The 17,415-nt window shown below is 50.5% G+C and overlaps 1 protein-coding gene and 1 long non-coding RNA gene across 2 annotated transcripts in view; one reads left to right on the top strand and one right to left on the bottom strand.

The window, feature by feature from the left end:
* Positions 1 to 9,537: 9,537 nt before the first annotated feature.
* Positions 9,538 to 15,581, bottom strand: KLHDC7A (kelch domain containing 7A). Its single transcript, XM_059914933.1, has one exon. The coding sequence runs from the start codon at positions 15,563 to 15,565 to the stop codon at positions 13,175 to 13,177; it is 2,391 nt and encodes a 796-aa protein (XP_059770916.1). The 5' UTR covers positions 15,566 to 15,581; the 3' UTR covers positions 9,538 to 13,174.
* A 1,569-nt stretch (positions 15,582 to 17,150) lies between these two features.
* Positions 17,151 to 17,415, top strand: part of LOC132359956 (uncharacterized) — a 61,146-nt gene continuing 60,881 nt past the window's right edge. The window contains exon 1 of the long non-coding RNA XR_009500990.1: positions 17,151 to 17,209. This is a non-coding gene — a long non-coding RNA (uncharacterized LOC132359956). The remainder of the gene's footprint in view (positions 17,210 to 17,415) is intronic.

Raw genomic sequence — 17,415 nt, 5'->3', positions numbered from 1 at the left:
CCTGTGAATGTGGGCTGCACACAGTGACCCCTTCTGAAGAGCAGAATACGGAAAGAGGGAAAAGAGAGAAACTTTACAGCAGAGAAGCTGGACACATGCTGCCTCAACCAGGTGGTCAAGGTCAACATCAATAGTGATCAGTATGTTGATTGCAGGTACCCTTGATATGATGTAATGCGAGTGGGGTTTTACCTCTGTGGTCTTCCTCCCATGACCCAAACCCCAGGCAAGTAACCCATAACCCATGAGAAAAACATCAGACAAAACCAAACTGAAGGACAGTCTACTAAATACCTGACCAGTACTCCTCGAAACTGTCAAGGTCACCCAAAAGAAGGAAGGTCTGGAAAACCGTCACTACTCAGAGGAGCCTCAGGAGGCATGACATCTAAAAGTAATGTAGCATCTTATGCACCCCTGTGTTCATAGCAGCACTATTCACAATAGCCAAGACATGGAAACAACCTAAATGTCCATCGACAGATGAATGGATAAAGAAGATGTGGTACATATATACAATGGAATAATATTCAGCCATAAAAAAGAATGAGATAATGCCATTTGCAGCAACATGGATGCAACTAGAGATTATCATACTAAGTGAAGTAAGTCAGAAAGAGAAAGACAAATACCATATGATATCACTTACATGTGGAATCTAAAATATGACACAAATGAACCTATCTATGAAACAGAGACTCACAGACATAAAGAATAGACTTGTGGTTGCCAAGGGGTGGAGGGAGAGATGGATTAGGAGTTTGGGATTAGCAGATGCAAACTATTATATATAGAATGGATAAACAAAAAGGTCCTACTGTATAGCACAAGGAACTATATTCAATATCCTGGGATAAACCATAATGGAAAATAATACAAAAAAGAATGTATATATATGTATAACTGAATCTCTTTGCTGTGCAGCAGAAATTAACACAACATTGTAAATCAACTATAATTCAGTTTAAAAAAGAAAAGAAAAAAAATTAATGTAGCATCTTGGATGGAAGCCTGGAACAGAAAGAGGACGTCGAGAAAAAAATATAGGAAATCTGAATAAAGTATAGACTTATGTTAATGACAATGTATCAGTGTCGGTTCCTTAGCTGTGACGAGAGTACCGTATTAATGTAAGATCTTAACAATAGTGGGCATGTGGGGATTCTCTGTATTATCCTTGCAACTTTACGTTCTAAAAACTCTCCTGAAATAAAAAGTGTACTGACAGCAAAGCAAAAAATCGTCTGAAGGTTTCTTATTGGGCTGAGAATAAAATCCACACTTCTCATTCCAGCTGACGTTGACGGTGTCCCACGTGACCTGGCTCCCCGCCTCCTGCCACCTCCCCAGCCACACTGGCCTTCGCTTGGCCTAGGACAAAGGGCCCTTTCTCTTGGCGGTCCCTCCTCTTCCCCTTGTTCTCCTTCTCTGTCTCTCCTCCTCCAGGCCAAGTCCTTCTCATGTTTCGTATCACAACTTCATTGCCACCTCCTCCGAGAAGCCACCTTGAGCACAATGAACCACGTGCCTCCTGTCACTCTCCATCACACTCCATTCATTTCCTGCACTGAGCTTACGCCAACCTGCCTTTATCCTTTATAGCTGTTCACCTGTGTGTTCCTGGCTTCCCCAGGAGAGTGCATCCAACCTGTTCACAATCAGCACAGCAGCACCTTGCAGGGAGTGGGCATTTAATAAACATCCATCTTAAGGGCACACGATTGCATAATTAGGATCCACAATATAACACAATCATTAACATGTTTTATTCCTCGAGCTTTTCCCAACTACATTTTGTTAAATCACCAAAAGTAATGAGTTTAGTGTGAGGATGGGGGAAGTTCATAGGGAACAGAGAGATTATTTTTCCCTTTGTCTTTCCCCATGGAAATGAGGAAGGAGCCAAAACGTCTTTGAGAAATAAGCTTTTCATTCTTTTGCCCCAAAGCATCCTGCTGAGCTGGGCTCTGTGTAGTTTGTGGAACTTTCCAGAATGAATGAAACCCAGTGTGTTTTTGTGCTTAAGGCACATTGCCAATTATCTGTGCTGATGGAGCAGAGAACTTCCTTATTCTTGCAAGGGATTGTTTTCCAAAGTTAAAGACAACTTTTACTTACCAGGGGTGCAGGTGGGGAGCAGGGAATGGGGAGTTAGGGTTTAATGAGCACGGAGTTTCAGTTTAGGGTGATGAAGAAGTTAAGGAGATGGAAGGTGGTGATGGCTGTACAAATGTACTTACTGCCTCTGAACTGTACACTTTAAAAAATGGCTAAAATGGTAAATTTTATGTTACGTATATTTTATCACAATAAAAGAAATCCAGTGATACATTCTTCAAACTTGAAAGTAGTCACAATATTCTGATGGGAGTAAAGGTCGGTTACACAGCAAGTACAGAGTAAGATCCCATTTTTAATTTTTAAAATTATGGGTAACGACACTGGAAATAAAGATGTCAAAAACAACAACTGATTATTTTGGAGTGGGAGTGATTTCTACTGTCTTCTTTGAGCTTCTCTGTATTTTCCCAATCATATATTCTACAATAAATGTTTGTATATCTTTTGTAACCAGATAAAACATAGACACACAACATTAAGAATGTACTTAAAACCACCGAATTGTACATTTTCATGTGGTTATGATGGTAAATTTGTGTTATGTGTATTTTACTCCAATAAAAAGATGTATTTTTGAAAAGACAACTTAAAAACCTTACCTCCCTGGGTTTTCTTGAGGCTGATGTTGCCCTACTTGGTATTCATTCCCCATCACCCACCCCACTGTGTGGTCCAGGGGAGAGAGACCTGGTTTGGGAAGTGAAATCAAGAGGCTGAAAGCTACCAGATATGGGTTTAACTGGTTCTATGTGCAATCCAACAGTTTGGCTCCTTTCCTTCAAATAAGATGGAAAGTATTCTGCAAGAGCAGATTTTATTGTTTTGTTTTGTCTTTTTAAAAGATTTCGCTCAGGATTTGTTACCATTCAAATTGAGGGCGAGTTAACAGCTAACCCTCCTATTTTCTACAAAGTCAAGATTGTTAAATGTGATAGTATAAACATGATTGCAGGAGAGACTGTCACAAATCTTTAGAGGATGAACTGTTTTCAAGAACGCAGAGGTGCCACATCACCTTGACACTCATTACAAATCAAGACACATTATATTTGGGCAGTGTTTTTGACCTTCTAAAGTGTATTCATGCTTTTTATTTATTGCACGATCAGGCAAATCATGTGAAAGTGGCTTTCTTTTTAAGCTGGGAGATGCCAGAGTTCATTTGAAATAGGGGAGGTTGCTGGTGCTGGGGAAGGGCTGTCCGGGGTGTGAAGTCCTAAAGAAGGTGAGAGAGGGTGGGCTTGAGGGGGAAGGAGGGTGTGCCTCCTCTATGGTCTCCGGAAGGAGCGACGAGCAGGTGGGAACATCAACAGAGTGGACTGAGGTGACTTTGTTGAGGGATGTTAGCAAGGAGCCGGTGCAGAGCCTGAGCCCGAGTTCTCCACCGGGAGGCCGAGGGAGTCCAGATATTTTTTTTTTTTTTTAACATTAAAAAAAAAAATTTATTTATTTATTTTATTATTTTTGGCCACGTTGGGTCTTCGTTTCTGTGCGAGGGCTTTCTCTAGTTGTGGCGAGCAGGGGCCACTCTTCATCACGGTGTGCGGGCCTCTCACTATCGCGGCCTCTCTTGTTGCGGGGCACAGGCTCCAGACGCGCAGGCTCAGTAGTTGTGGCTCACGGGCCCAGCTGCTCCGCGGCATGTGGGATCCTCCCAGACCAGAGCTCGAACCCGTGTCCTCTGCATTGGCAGGCAGACTCTCAACCACTGCACCACCAGGGAAGCCCCGAGTCCGGATATTTATACACCACCTCCTGACGGTCGAGCCCTCCCGGGGGTGGTACCTCACCAGGCAGTGCAATCTGCCCTTCACGTGGGCCGCGCACAGGTGCTGACCGCTGCAGCAGAACCATTGTGCTCTGCGCTGTAAGAACTGACGCGCTCCCTGCGCCCTGATATTGCATGCCAATGCGGAGGGTGTTTAAGGAAAGGACAGAAGGTATGAAACAGTCCTCCTTGGAGACAGGAAATCAACCTGGCTGTGCAGTGCTGAACACCCAGCCACAGCACCTGACGGTGCATTTCAAACCAGGACACAACTCAGCTTCTTCTGAGCCAAGCTCTGTGGCCGTTCTGTGCCGGTGCCAGGATGGAAGCAGACAAGACAGCCTCACTGCCCACTGGGAACTCACTGGGGCCAGCGGACCTGCAGGCTGAGGCTGTGGAATGAGAAGTGGGGGGGTTATGTGTGCAGCGTGGGGTGTCCCGACTGAGGGGTGGGGAGTGTCTGGGCCCGAGATGATGAGACCACATGGTCAAGTCCTTGAAAGATGAATATTGACATCACAGCTACAAGATCTGTTTGAACCTAACTTATTTCATCTGAGATATGGGGCGATGATGGATTTGAAATCTCTGTCTAAACTTCTGAGTGATGAGAAGGGCCATGGCTTTTGGCGAGTGGCCTCAGGATTTTGGATTTCCAATCCTCACCCCAGGGATCAAATGCATACCAGGAAGCTGTAGGGAGTCCACAAAAACACCAGCAGGGGTTTAGGTCCTAAGATCAAGAGGGGTCCAAGCAGCCTGGAAGCCAGGCAGTCTCATACAGTGGCACTTGCCACTTTTATCCCTTCTTTCAGTAAAGTGTCACTGAGATCCTGCCCTGAGCCAGATCCTGGACCAGACACTGGAGACACTCATGGGAACAAGATCCAGGGAGCAAGGCAGTCAAGGCCTTGACCCCAACATGCTGGGGGGCAGAAGGGCAGGAGGCAAAGCCTTCCCTGTCCTCATAGCTGATTTGTCTCCTGATGACACTGGGCTGGCCCTGGGGTATCACGTGTTGGCTACACAGCTGTGGGCAGGTTACTTAAACTCTCTGAGCCTCATTTTCCTCATGTGCAAAATAGTAACTTATCTAACACACAGGGTTATTTTAAGAAATAAATGAATTACTGCAAGTCAAGTGCTTACAGCAGAGCCTGGCCATCAGTAACTGTTAGTGATTAGTTTTCAAGGAGCTGACCTACTCTTTCTGGGAAGATCTCGCCAGCCTGCTTATAAGCCTCACAAGCGTCCTATTCTAATAAATCACTTCTTGTCTATTACTTTGCTTCTTGCTGAATTATTTCGGTGCTGAGACATAAAGAACCGGAGCACCTAAGAGCCCCCCCTAGCAGTTTCACCAGGAGGGACCCCAATGTCCTGGCTCTGGCTAAAACAGAACCAGAACCATATGGCTGAATGATGAATGATGCAGGATTTGGAGTTAGGCAGACCTGGGTTGGTGTCTCAGCCTCTCTCTCAGTATGATCCTGGGAAAGCGAGTTCACTTTCTTGAAATTTAGTTTCCTCTGCTATAAAATGGTGATAATGGTGTGTACATTACAGGACTGCTGTATCGCTTGTGTACTGCTGAGTTCCATACCACTCCGAAATGTAGTGGCTTAAACCCACAGCCTGCTATTTTGCTCATGAGTCAGTGGACTGGCAATGTCAACTGAAAAAAAAAATGCACAACCTAGAAGTTGAGAGTTTTATTCAGTGGACAAAACTGAGGACTTAAGCCTGGGACGCAGCATCTCAGGTAACTCTGAGAGACTGCTCCAACGAGGCAAGCGAGGGGGCGGGACAGGATATATAGGGTTTTGCAACAAAAACCAGATAGTCAGACCATCAAAAGACTACTGTTAGAACATTCTATGACATACATCACAGCAAGATTCTTTTTGACCCAGCTCCCAGAGAAATGGAAATAAGAACACAAATAAACAAATGGGACCTAATGAAACTTAAAAGCTTTTGCACAGCAAAGGAAACCATAAACAAGACCAAAAGACAACCATCAGAATGGGAGAAAATATTTGCAAATGAAGCAACTGACAAAGGATTAATCTCCAAGATTTATAAGCAGCTCATGCAGCTCAATAACAAAAAAACGAACAACCCAATCCAAAAATGGGCAGAAGACCTAAATAGACATTTCTCCAAAGAAGATATACAGATGGCCAACAGACACATGAAAGAATGCTCAACATCATTAATCATTAGAGAAATGCAAATCAAAACTACAATGAGATATCATCTCACACCGGTCAGAATGGCCATCATCAAAAAATCTAGAAACAATAAATGCTGGAGAGGGTGTGGAGGAAAGGGAACTCTCTTGCACTGTTGGTGGGAATGTAAATTGATACAGCCACTATGGAGAACAGTATGGAGGTTCCTTAAAAAACTACAAATAGAACTACCATACGATCCAGCAATCCCACTACTGGGCATATACCCTGAGAAAACCATAGGTCAAAAAGAGTCATGTACCAAAATGTTCATTGCAGCTCTATTTACAATAGCCAGGACATGGAAGCAACCTAAATGTCCATCGACAGATGAATGGATAAAGAAGATGTGGCACATATATACAATGGAATATTACTCAGCCATAAAAAGAAATGAAATGGAGGTATTTGTAATGAGGTGGATGGAGTTAGAGTCTGTCATACAGAGTGAAGTAAGTCAGAAAGAGAAAAACAAATACAGTATGCTAACACATATATACGGAATCTAAGGGGAAAAAAAGCCATGAAGAACCTAGTGGCAAGACGGGAATAAAGACACAGACCTACTAGAGAATGGACTTGAGGATATGGGGAGGGGGTGGGGTGAGATGTGACAGGGTGAGAGAGTGTCATGGACATATATACACTACCAAATGTAAAATAGATAGCTAGTGGGAAGCAGCCGCATAGCACAGGGAGATCAGCTCGGTGCTTTGTGACCACCTAGAGGGGTGGGATGGGGAGGGTGGGAGGGAGGGAGATGCAAGAGGGAAGAGATATGGGAACATATTGTATATGTATAACTGATTCACTTTGTTATAAAGCAGAAGCTAACACACCATTGTAAGGCAATTGTACTTCAATAAAGATGTTTAAAAAACAAAAACAAAAACAAACAAAAAAAAAAGACTACTGTTAATTAAGGAAAACCAGATATCTCAAGTTAAGAAATTTAGCACTTTTCTGTGTATGGGAAAATGCAAAGTCTGGGCTCATTGAAATTATTCCTGTGATACCACCTCAGCTATCTGGGGCAAGTATCCTGGGCTTCTCACTCTAAATCTCCTCAGGGTGCACTTCTGGGGTGGCAGCAGCGGCTGATTGCTAGATGGGGGGCATCCTGCCTCCATCCTGAGTTCCCTCAGGGCTCACCTTCGGGGCGGCTGTGATGTGATCGCTTGATGGCTGCAACATCCTTTGTTTACTGATATGGTAGGCAATGTTTTTCATTCCCAGCACTTTGGGCTGAGTTCAGTCAGGTGGTCTGCTGGCCTTGGCTGGGCTCACTTGGGCATCTGTGGTCAGCTGGTGGTCAGTGGCTCGGGTGTTTGGCTGGCTGTGGACTGGGGGGAACTGGTAAGAGGGCCATGAGTGTCCTGTGTGTACAGCAGGCTAGCCCGGGCTTGTGCACATGGTGGAAATGTCAGGGTTTCTAAGGACCACAAGAGAGTAAACCCGGTGCCCAAGCTAGTTAAAGCAAGTGCCACTGCCAGATTCAAGGGCGGAGAAGTTGATGGGAAGGGAAGAATTTGGCCAGTTTTGCCATCTACCAGGTAGTTTTGAGAATAAAATGAGATCATATAAGCACAGCGCCTGCTGACGCTCAATTAGTGCTCAATAAACATATTGACAATGATTAACTTCTCTCTTCGAGTTTTTTAATAATGATAAGGTAGACGTTAGAATAGATATTAAGTAGTAACTTTTAATTTTCGTGAAGTGTCTTGCCTCCGTTTCCTCCCCCGTATCATGACGGTAATTACTTTCAGGCAGCGATGTCTCAGGAAGGATTGGACGAGGGAATGATGGTTAAGTGTTTGCACAGAGCCGGGTGTGGGGAACGAGGTCGTTATTATTACTGGTGTAAGATCTGTGTCTCCCCCTCCTCCCTGCACACAAAAACATGACAGAGACTTGATCACTTTTTCATTTTATTTTGACCCACATCCCACTTTTCAAAAAACCTGAGTCTCAGCTGTTTGTAGAGACTCGCCTTCAGGCTATCCTTTCTTCTGGCTCCCCAGCTGCCTCTCTCCTCATCTCCGCTCCCTGAAGGCACCTCCTCCCTTTGTGTTTCATCCCCCTTCCTCCACCGCAGTCTCCCATCTGCCTAGGGGGTTCCTCCTGGCTGGAGCTGCAGCTTCAGGGGACTCCGAGGGTGACCCTGGGGCCACAGGGCCCTTCCAGGTAAGGATGACCAAGGTGGGAAGTGCCGGGCACCTGTCTGGGGCTCAGAATATCTGCAGGCCAGACACAGCGCACGGGCCTCCCAGGTGCTCTGAGAGGCTCTTACACCCCACCTGTAAGAGAAAGGAGCCCCCTCCACCTTGCACCTTCTCAAGGTTTCCAGGGACTTCGAGCAGGCTCTGAAGCTCTCCACGGCTGTCGGATGACCCGGGGAAATGCTTAATGCTTTGAGCTTGGGAAGCTCATGCCAACCAGTCACTCACCCAGGCAGAGGGTCGTACAGGCTCGTCTCAGAGCCTGGATGGTCTAAAATGTGCATAACTTGAACATCCTCCCCCAATCCCTACACCTTGTTACACATGATGGGGCCTCTTGGGCTTAAATGCCAGACAACCTCCTTCCTCAGGGGCCAGGACACTGAGAAAGGGGAGTGGGAGGAGGAGAGGTCCCTCCCCCCGAGGTGGCTCAGGGCACCCTCCCTGCAGAAGATGATGCTTCTTCTGAGGCCGACTTCTGGAGCAGCCACTGCAGCACCACTGGAGCAGCCAGGTGCTTTACACGTATTCTCTTGTTAGTTCTTACAACATTCTCGCGAGGCTGGCAGCGGCAAAGCCACTTTACAGTTGCAGATATGGAGGATCAGAGAGCTTAAGACAATTTCTTTTGAGTTCCAAATTCAAGGATAGAGCATAATTGATTGGTGGGGGATGGACAGGGATTAGGGGCAGCCCACGAGACAGCTGAGGCCAAGTCCTTGGCTCTGCACCTCATGGTAGGGGAATGGAAATAGCAATGTGCTGAGAGTGGGCAGGCCAGGTTTAAGGATGCTTTTAAGGAAATTGAGGGTCTTTTGGACTTTGCCATGGAGGCAAGTTTCCTTGAACTCACTGAGCCTCAGTTTTCTCACCTGTAAAATGGGCTTGTTGTGAGGATAAATGAGGGGAGTTGTAGGAAGCACGTGGTTCAGTTCCTGGCTTGTGCAGAGCAGGGGTCCTTATCTTACATCCTGGCTCCGGGAATCCCATAGGACAGGAAGGCCTCCGGCCTTGCCTTTCTTGCTGGTCATGTCCAAGGGAAGCTCTGTGCCCTACAGTAAAAGCAGGGCCCAGGTCCCAGCCCCAGGCAACTGCTGTGGTTTCTATGGTTGTTTCAACAACCTGGCTCTTCCAGACAGAACCGAGGCTGAGCTTCTCTTGTAAACATTGATGGAAGCCTCAGACAGAGAGGAACGCGAAAACAAAAGACGTTTTATTTATGATAGAAAAAGAAACCAACAGAAAAAAAAAAAAAATCTATAGGCCTGAAGGAGGGGGGAATGTTTAAATAAACCATGGCAGGTCCACTGGATGGAATATTGTGCAACTATTGAAATGATGTTTACCGAGGGTTTGTAATAACACGGGAAAATGCTTATTCTATAAAGCTAAGTAACAAAGGGAAGCAACTGAATTGTATATTCAGCACAATCACATCTAGGCAAAAATCAAGCCAAACAAAAATCATGCACAAGAAAAGCAGACCGGAGGGACCTACACCACAGCGGTGGGTGGGTGGGGGGGTTCTGTCTTTGGGTGGCGAAACTGGGGATATTTTTTATACCTTTCTCTATTTTCCAATTTTTGTTCGATAATGGCATGGTTGGCCTAACGTGCAAAGCAACACAAACTTAAGTTTGTTTGTTTGTTTCCTAAAGAAGAAAGAACTCTTACTGGGAAAGCAGGAACAGATGACCCATGGAGAAGCCCAGTGACACACAAGTCACTCTGAGGCTGAGGGCTAGAGGGCAACAGACAAGGCTATTAAAAAGGTCAAGTGGAAATCCTAGACTCTGATTTCATGGAGTCATATGGGCTCACTGACACCCAGCCAAACATTCAGGTGTGGCGTCTGTGTGTTATTTTGACTCACACCCTTAAAGGTGCAAACTCTACTTCTCTCTTGGGAATGTAGCTTACCTCTATCCAAAGACCTTCTTTCATAAATGTTGGTGTAATGAGATTCTGTCCCTTACAGGAAAGGCTAAAGCAAACAGCTGGGCTCCTGCCCTCTTCACACAACAGGATGGAGTGCCTGGGAGGCCCTCCTGCCCTCCCCTGCTGGCGTGGCAAAGTCATTCAGAAGGCAGAGCCAGCCCTCCCAGGCCTTGAGCCAGCCTTGGTCTCTGCATCTTCCAGATTTCCACTTAGGGCTCTGCCCAGCTTCTTCTTATCAGGGAGCCTGATTGCACGATCCCACTTGCCTGCCTTCTCTTTCTCTATGGCCTGTATGCAGCATGGGTTCTATTTGTTTGTTTATGTATTTGTTTTCTAAAATTGCCTGTTTTCTACAGCTAGAATGTGAGGTCTATTAGGGCAGGGATGTGTTGTATCTCCAACACCCGGAACAGTGCCTGGCTTAAACAGTCTGTAAATGAACCCTGACCATCATGGCCCCAGGTGGTTTTTGCAGGCCCCCTGAACCTTGCCCTAACACGACAGCCCTGACCACTCTCATCCCTAAACCCAGCTCTGGAGACCCAGGCCAGGAATAAGAAATGTACAGCTCTAATCTATCAGTAATGACTGGCTGGGGCTCCATGTTGAAAGAGTTCTGAGGCCATTGAAAGAGCTCAACAAGAAAAGACATGGTGATTGGTTAGTGATATCTGCCATGGGACCATAGGAGGCAGACGAGATGTGTGGCGTACCTGAATCCAGGCTCAAGTCTCAGCTCTCCCTCTCATCATGAAGACCACATCCACCATCTAGAACAAGCTCTGCTGCCTTATCCCTTGATCCATTTCCCTAGTCCCTGCCATATGTATGCAATGGGCTTCTGGAAGTTTTCCAGAGTGATCCCTAGCTCAGCCTTGGCTTGGAGCCCTTCCCCACACCCTACCCAGCTTGGCTGAGGCCTTGTGCTCTGCCTGCCTCCTTACCGGAGACCTGCCCCTGGGGCTGGATCTGGCTCTACCTGCCCCAGCTCCCAGATGGGGTTCTCCTTCTGAGCAAACCCTTCTCCCTGCCTGGCATCACATCTCCAATTCCCCTGGGTCCCTTGGAGGTTCATGCCTGAGTGTTGACTCTGAGCTTGAGCATGGCCTTTGTGGTGGAGGGGTTTGGGGAGGAGGTCTCCCTCCGCAGGCTCCAGCCATAGTCCCAGCAATCTTTCCTTCCCCAGCCTCCAACTTAGAAATAAACTAAGCAGCTTCGCCTCCCAGGCCCTAGAATAGGGAAGGTGGCCTTGTGCGGTCCAAGAAAAGGCTTCGTCTCTGTACCAACCTCCTCTCATTCTTTGTTCCAATCTTGCATCTTCCAAAAAGATCCCCCACCCCAGATCATCCCCAACAGCTGCAGTGAACACAAGCTCCTGCCAGGACCCCGCGGAACTGGGAAGAACTTTCTCCAGGTGCTCACGTTTATCCCCCAGGCAGAGAAGGACATGGATGGTCCTTCCCATTTTTAAGATAAGGATGCTGAAGTCTGAGCGGTAAGGAGTCCGATATGTGGCACACTCGTACCATCCCACCTGTGGGACCTGCCCTGGTGCACCTCCCTTCTCTGCTTCTTTCCTCATGCAGCTTGTCACTTTAGAAGTAGTCCCAGCTTCCTGGCTTCTGGCTGGGACCAAGAGCATTGCTGCTCTCCTTTCTGTATATGTGTCTCCCTTGGAGATGGGACAGGGCTGCAGTAATAGATTGGACCAGTCTCTCTCCCCTCCCTCCGGGAAGAAAGGTAACTTCCTGAGGTTGGAGAGTTTCTTCCCTTTGAGAATTTACCAAACCTGATGTGAAAGGAGATCCCAGTCTCCCAATGCACTACTAGAACCTTCTAGTTCCTCAGTTCCATCATGGACCTGCGCCTCCCTGGTCCTCTCCTGTCTGATGAGGCAGACCAGGTGACCGCAAGGCACAGGGAGGGCAAAGGATGCCATCACCTCTCACCACCTGGAAGGGCTGACTGGTGGCGGCTGTCCCCCCAGCTCCAAGGTGAGGGCTGGGTTGCATGGGGAGCTGTATTGTGAAGGGTGCTGCGATCTGGGGAGAGAGTGCAGTGGTCATGTAACAGTGGGCCCAGCAGACGGTGGAGAGAGTCCTCGCTCTCCTGAGACCTCGTATTCAGAATCAATTGTATTCTCAGTAAACCCTGCAAGAAGATGTGCCTTTACAAATGGATGCTGAAAATGGAGGTTTCTCCTCCTTCCAGTACACTAGAATTCCAGGTAATGAGAAAAATTAAAGTGGGCTTTGGTCAATTTATTCTGCAGACAAGAGTTCCCGTGGGCTCTTCCAACTTCAGCTGTTCTGCTTTTCCAACCATCTCTCCCTCTGGCCGGGCCCCTTGGGGCTCTCCTGGGCTCCTTCCTGGTCCTGCTGGAGCCGCCTCCCTTCATTTTCCCCACCTGTGTGTCCCAGGTGCTTCTGGGACTCTTGGAGGTTGGGGCTCAGTGGCCAATGTTTAGGAAGAGGTCCTGGCGGCTTATGGAGGTCTAGCCCAGATCCAGCAGGGTCAGCTTGAGGGGTCACTGGGGGTCAACTGGCCCCTGGAACCAGGACTGTGAAAAGGCTGTGCCCTTGAACTTTGCTGGGGTCCTGGTACCCGCCCCCCATTCAGAGCTCAAGCAAGGTGATGGTCATCCCTGCGGACGTGGGCATCCTGGGCCTCAGAGCACCAGCCCCGAGTTCCATTTCCACACTGGGCTTCTGCAGCCCAATGGGGGCAAAGATGCAGCTAAGAAGTCCAGCCAGTGGCGGAGACAGGACTGGAATTCACCTCTTGCTGGCCAGATTCCCAGGCCACCTGATCTCCCAGAAATGGCCCATGGAGTGATGGGTAGGGGTTTTTTTTGCCTCTAGTTTTGCAGAAGGGGCCCAGCAGAGGGGCCATTAGACCCTGGTCTGGGGCACATCAGGGCCGGGCAAGGTCAGGACGGTGGGCAGGAGGGTGCCCTGAGGGGAGGGGAAGCTCTGTAGCTCCTCGGGCACAAACCTGGGTGAGACGTAGTCGGCCAGGAAGCGGAGGGTGCGCTGGCGCCCCACACAGTAGATGAGGTCGTCCACCACGGCACACTGGAAGGTGTCCGGGTAAGGGGTCCGATATGTGGCACACTCGTACCACAGGCGGGCGCTGGCGCTGCAGCGGTACACACTGATGCCCAGGCTGCGGTTGAGGTCAAAGCGGTAGAGAAAGCCTTTGACCGCCACCATCTCGGCTGTGCGGTCCTTGCCACCCCCAGTGGGGCCGGCCCGCCAGCGCTGCTCCTGGGCCGAGAATCGGAGCAACAGGTAGCGCAGGGAGCCGCCGGTGACGAAGATCTCTCCGGCACACGCCGTGGCTGTGTGCGCCAGGGCAAAGGTGTCATTGGGGAGCGGCGGGCAAAAGGTCCAGCGGTCCAGGCGAGGGTCGTAGCATTCCACCGTGTTCAGACACTCACCCCCGATGGCGTACAGGTGTCCATCCAGGGCCACCAGCCGGCAGTGAGGGCGGGCCTGGTTCAGAGGGCACACCTCACTCCAGATGCCCGTCAGCGGGTTGTAGCAGAAGACGCGGTTGGAGGGCTGGTGCCCAAACCCCTGGCAACCGGACACGATGAAGAGATAATTGAAGAGGCTACAGACGGCACAGCCCCGGGACACAGCCTCAGGGGGCAGACGGGCCAGCGGGTGCCAGAGAGCCCGCTCGTCGTCATAGCAGCAGAGGCGGCTGGAGTCTTCCTGGGGGCACATGTCCGCCACCACCAGGTGCTTGCGGCCCCGGAGCCGTCTCTGGAGGATCAGCTCCCGCTCTGCCCCACTCAGGCACCCGTAGATGTCCGGGCTGCGCAGGACCTGGAGGTAGTTGTCACTCATCACCTTGTAGGCGGCTTCCTTCAGGGTCTCCAGGCTCTGCTTCTTGGCAAAGGCCAGCACCTCATAACAATTGCCCAGATCCAGGTGGACATCTGGGGCTGATCCGGGGGTGAGAGGGAGGTGAAAGAAATTGGCCCCAGCCACGAAGTGCAGGTGGGGCTTCCCGCTGCTTCCAGCTGAGCTGGACCCAAGAGAACCCCGGGATATGGGGCTGGTGGGCAGGGCGCTCTGGTCTGGGCACGATGGAGCAGGGTCCCCAAAGCCATCGAGCTGCAGCTGAAGCTCCGGGTTCTCCACGATCTGAAGGAGGCTCTCCTTCCTGCTGAAGCCTTGTGTGGAGGATGACAGCACAGGCTCGGGGGAGGCGGCTGTCTCCACTCCACCTACTCTGTCATCGGCCTGGCCTCCCGAGGCTGGCCCCATTCCCAGAGGGCCTGGCACTGACACAGGGGGCGGAGCCTCAGCCAGGGCTGCTGTTCTGGGGGCCAGCCTGCCCCTGGAGGTGGCCTGAGAGGTGGATTCAACACAGTAATCGTACACCTTGCCCTTCAGCCTGGGCCTGATCCCCTCCATCTTCTCTGGTATGAAATTCTCCTCCACTCGAACCCGGGCCACAGACAAGAAGGTATAGGAGGCATCGGCGGCTCCCACCTGCTGACGCAGGGCCAGGCCCACTTCCGAGGCAGCCCGGAGGGCCCCAGCCTCTTCCCTGTGGACCCCTGTCACACGGGTAAAGACCCAGCTCTTGTTCATGTCACTCTTGCCTTCTGTGTGGGCCGCCCAGCACCGGTCGAGGGATTCCTGCTCCCCGGCCCCCAGCTGCTCCTGGGATCTGCTGTCCCGCCATGGAGCGAGCTCACCACTCACACCGCTGCCGTCCGCTGCAGCGAGGCCAGTTAGGGAGCTTTGGGGTTCACTGCACCAATGGGGGTGACGGGGCAGCTCGGGCTTACCGCCAGCAGCTGTTCCGGCTTCCCGGCCACTGCACTGAGGAGTTGCCAGGCCAGAGTCCGGGCACTGCCCACCCTGCTCCTCACCAGCACGTTTCCTCTCAGCTTTCCCAGTCTCTCGGGCTTCTGAGTCTGCAGGAGACGCTCCTGTTGCCAGGACTTCGGAACCCTCCGGATTCCCCCAGCTGCAGCCCAGCGATACTCCGGCCCCCTTGCTTCCTCTCCGGCGTCTCAGGCCCCACTGTGGTGCCCCGGAAACAGCCTCCTGGATGGCAGGCCGCCTGGAGCCCTCTGCGTCCTCCTTGGCCTCAGCCTTGGCGTTCCCGCCCCCCAGTGGGGCCTGGGCAGTCCTTGACTTGTACAGCCTGTAGGCTGCGGTCACCAGGAGCAGGGCAGCGGCAGACAGCACCACCTTGCCCATCAGCTGCATGTCCAGATGCCAGCCCTGGGCCTCTGCTCCTCCTCCTTTGGGGAGCATGTCCCCAAGCCGACCTGGGGCAGAGGAATGTCAAGAATCCGATTAATGATTGCCCGGTGGGGAATGGTTCCAGGTTCCTGCCGGGCTGAGAGGGAGGGGGCCTTGGGCTGGCTCTGACCGGCTGGCCAGCGGAGGAGTTGGAGCAAAGGTGACTTTGAGCTGGCAGAGGGTGGCCAGTGGGGCTTAGGGCTGGCAGATCTCGGCTGCTGGCCTCCTTGGATCCTTTGATGCTTTCCCTGGGAGTGGGAGGCACCTGCCTGGGGGCTGAGCTTGTGATCAGCCACCCGAGCCGAGCCGGCAGCAGCTGGAGGGGGTTAGGAGTGTCCAGCGGTTACACAAAGAGGGAGGGAGCTCTTGACCAAACAGTCACCGGATGCCAGGAAACACACGGGATTGGTGGTTATTTGTGTGTGTGTTCTGTTTTCTCTTTTGCAAATCCACTGGGCTGGGAGGATTGGGTGTGGTGACTTGTGGGGCAGGTGGAGCCACGGCAGGTGTGGCAGGAGAACCTCCCGGGTCTGTTTTCTTCCTGTTGAGGTTGGTTGTTCCCCACGGTGGGGTCCGCAGTCAGCAGCAGGCGAGGCTGAGCTGGGGACTGCGGCCAAACCACCTGACCCGGCTCCTGAATGACTCTGCCCTCCTTCCCTGCCTGATAAGTTGACTAAGAAAACTGGCTTTCCTGTGAGGAGTTGGGGAAAACACATGGCATTAGTACCTAGATCGGGGACAGACATGGGGCACAACCTCACCCTCTGAACCAGACAACCTCATATGGTGAGAGGCCAAGGGAGACTCACCCGCCCCTCATCTCACCGGTGCTGTGGGTTTCGGATCCAGTCCACACAGCTCTGCTACTTACCAGCTGTGTGACCTTAGGCAAGTGATTTCACCTCTCTGTGCCTCAGTTTCTTCATCTGAAAAATGGGGATAACAGCATCTCATAAGGTTGTGGTGAGAACAAAATGGGTTAATGTGTGTAAAGGCCATAGGGCTGATGACTCACATTAATTGTCATCAGTTGGACCTTTGGAAGCACAGGTGTAATTCTGCTTCTCCCCAGACTGAGGTCTTTTTGGGATCCCCAAATGCCAGGGCAGGGGTTTCAGCCTCATGCTACCTATGGGGGCTGATGGTGCCAGGTGGGCGGTCCCAGCACCACCTGGTCCCACTGTTTCAGAGTCACTTAGAGTCTAGGTGGTGATGCCATCACTCTCGATTTCTAAGTGTTGGCATTTAACTTTTAAATATGAGAATAAAACCCACTCTGAAATACAGAGTTTTCAGAGGAATATGTCTCTGAAGCCTTGACTTGAGGAGAAAATCGTGATTCCTTATGATGCTGTTCACAACCCTCTACGCTCCAGCCTTAGTTTACCTTCCAGAATCATCCCCTGATCGCTGCTGTGCATACGTGGCTCTGGGCTGGGGCTCAGGCTGCCTTCCCCCATCTTTGCTGGTCCACATTCCCCCAGCCATCTCGGTCAGGTCAAAGGCTGCCTCCTGTGCCTCCTTCCTGGTGCCTCCCTCCTTCCGGCACCATCATTTCCTTCTTGTTCTGTTGTTCTTCTATACGCCTCTTTTAGCCTTCACCACACGGGCTGCGGCTCAAAGTACACACTGCTCTGCTGGATTCTAAGTCTCCAAGTAAGTTCAACTCTGGAGCCGGAGGCACAACTGGGACAAAAGCCAACGTGTCTGTGCCTTTCCGCGGGGAGGATGGGGTAGGCACTCAGGATGCATCTCATCTACTGCTCACTGCCCCGTTTGGGAGGGATACAATTGTCATCCCCACTTTATGGCAGCTCCAAGCTTATGTCAATTTGCCTGTGAATGGGGACTTCTATCTTTTG

The sequence above is a fragment of the Balaenoptera ricei genome, chromosome 1, assembly GCF_028023285.1.
Source record: "Balaenoptera ricei isolate mBalRic1 chromosome 1, mBalRic1.hap2, whole genome shotgun sequence".
Taxonomy (NCBI): domain Eukaryota; kingdom Metazoa; phylum Chordata; class Mammalia; order Artiodactyla; family Balaenopteridae; genus Balaenoptera; species Balaenoptera ricei.
The sequence above is the reverse complement of the archived record's forward strand: the minus strand, read 5'-3'. Positions and strand labels throughout refer to the sequence as shown.

What these genes read in the sequence shown, in the direction of transcription:
- KLHDC7A (XM_059914933.1), bottom strand. Translation starts at nt 15,565, where the DNA reads ATGCTCCCCAAAGGAGGAGGAGCAGAGGCCCAGGGCTGGCATCTGGAC.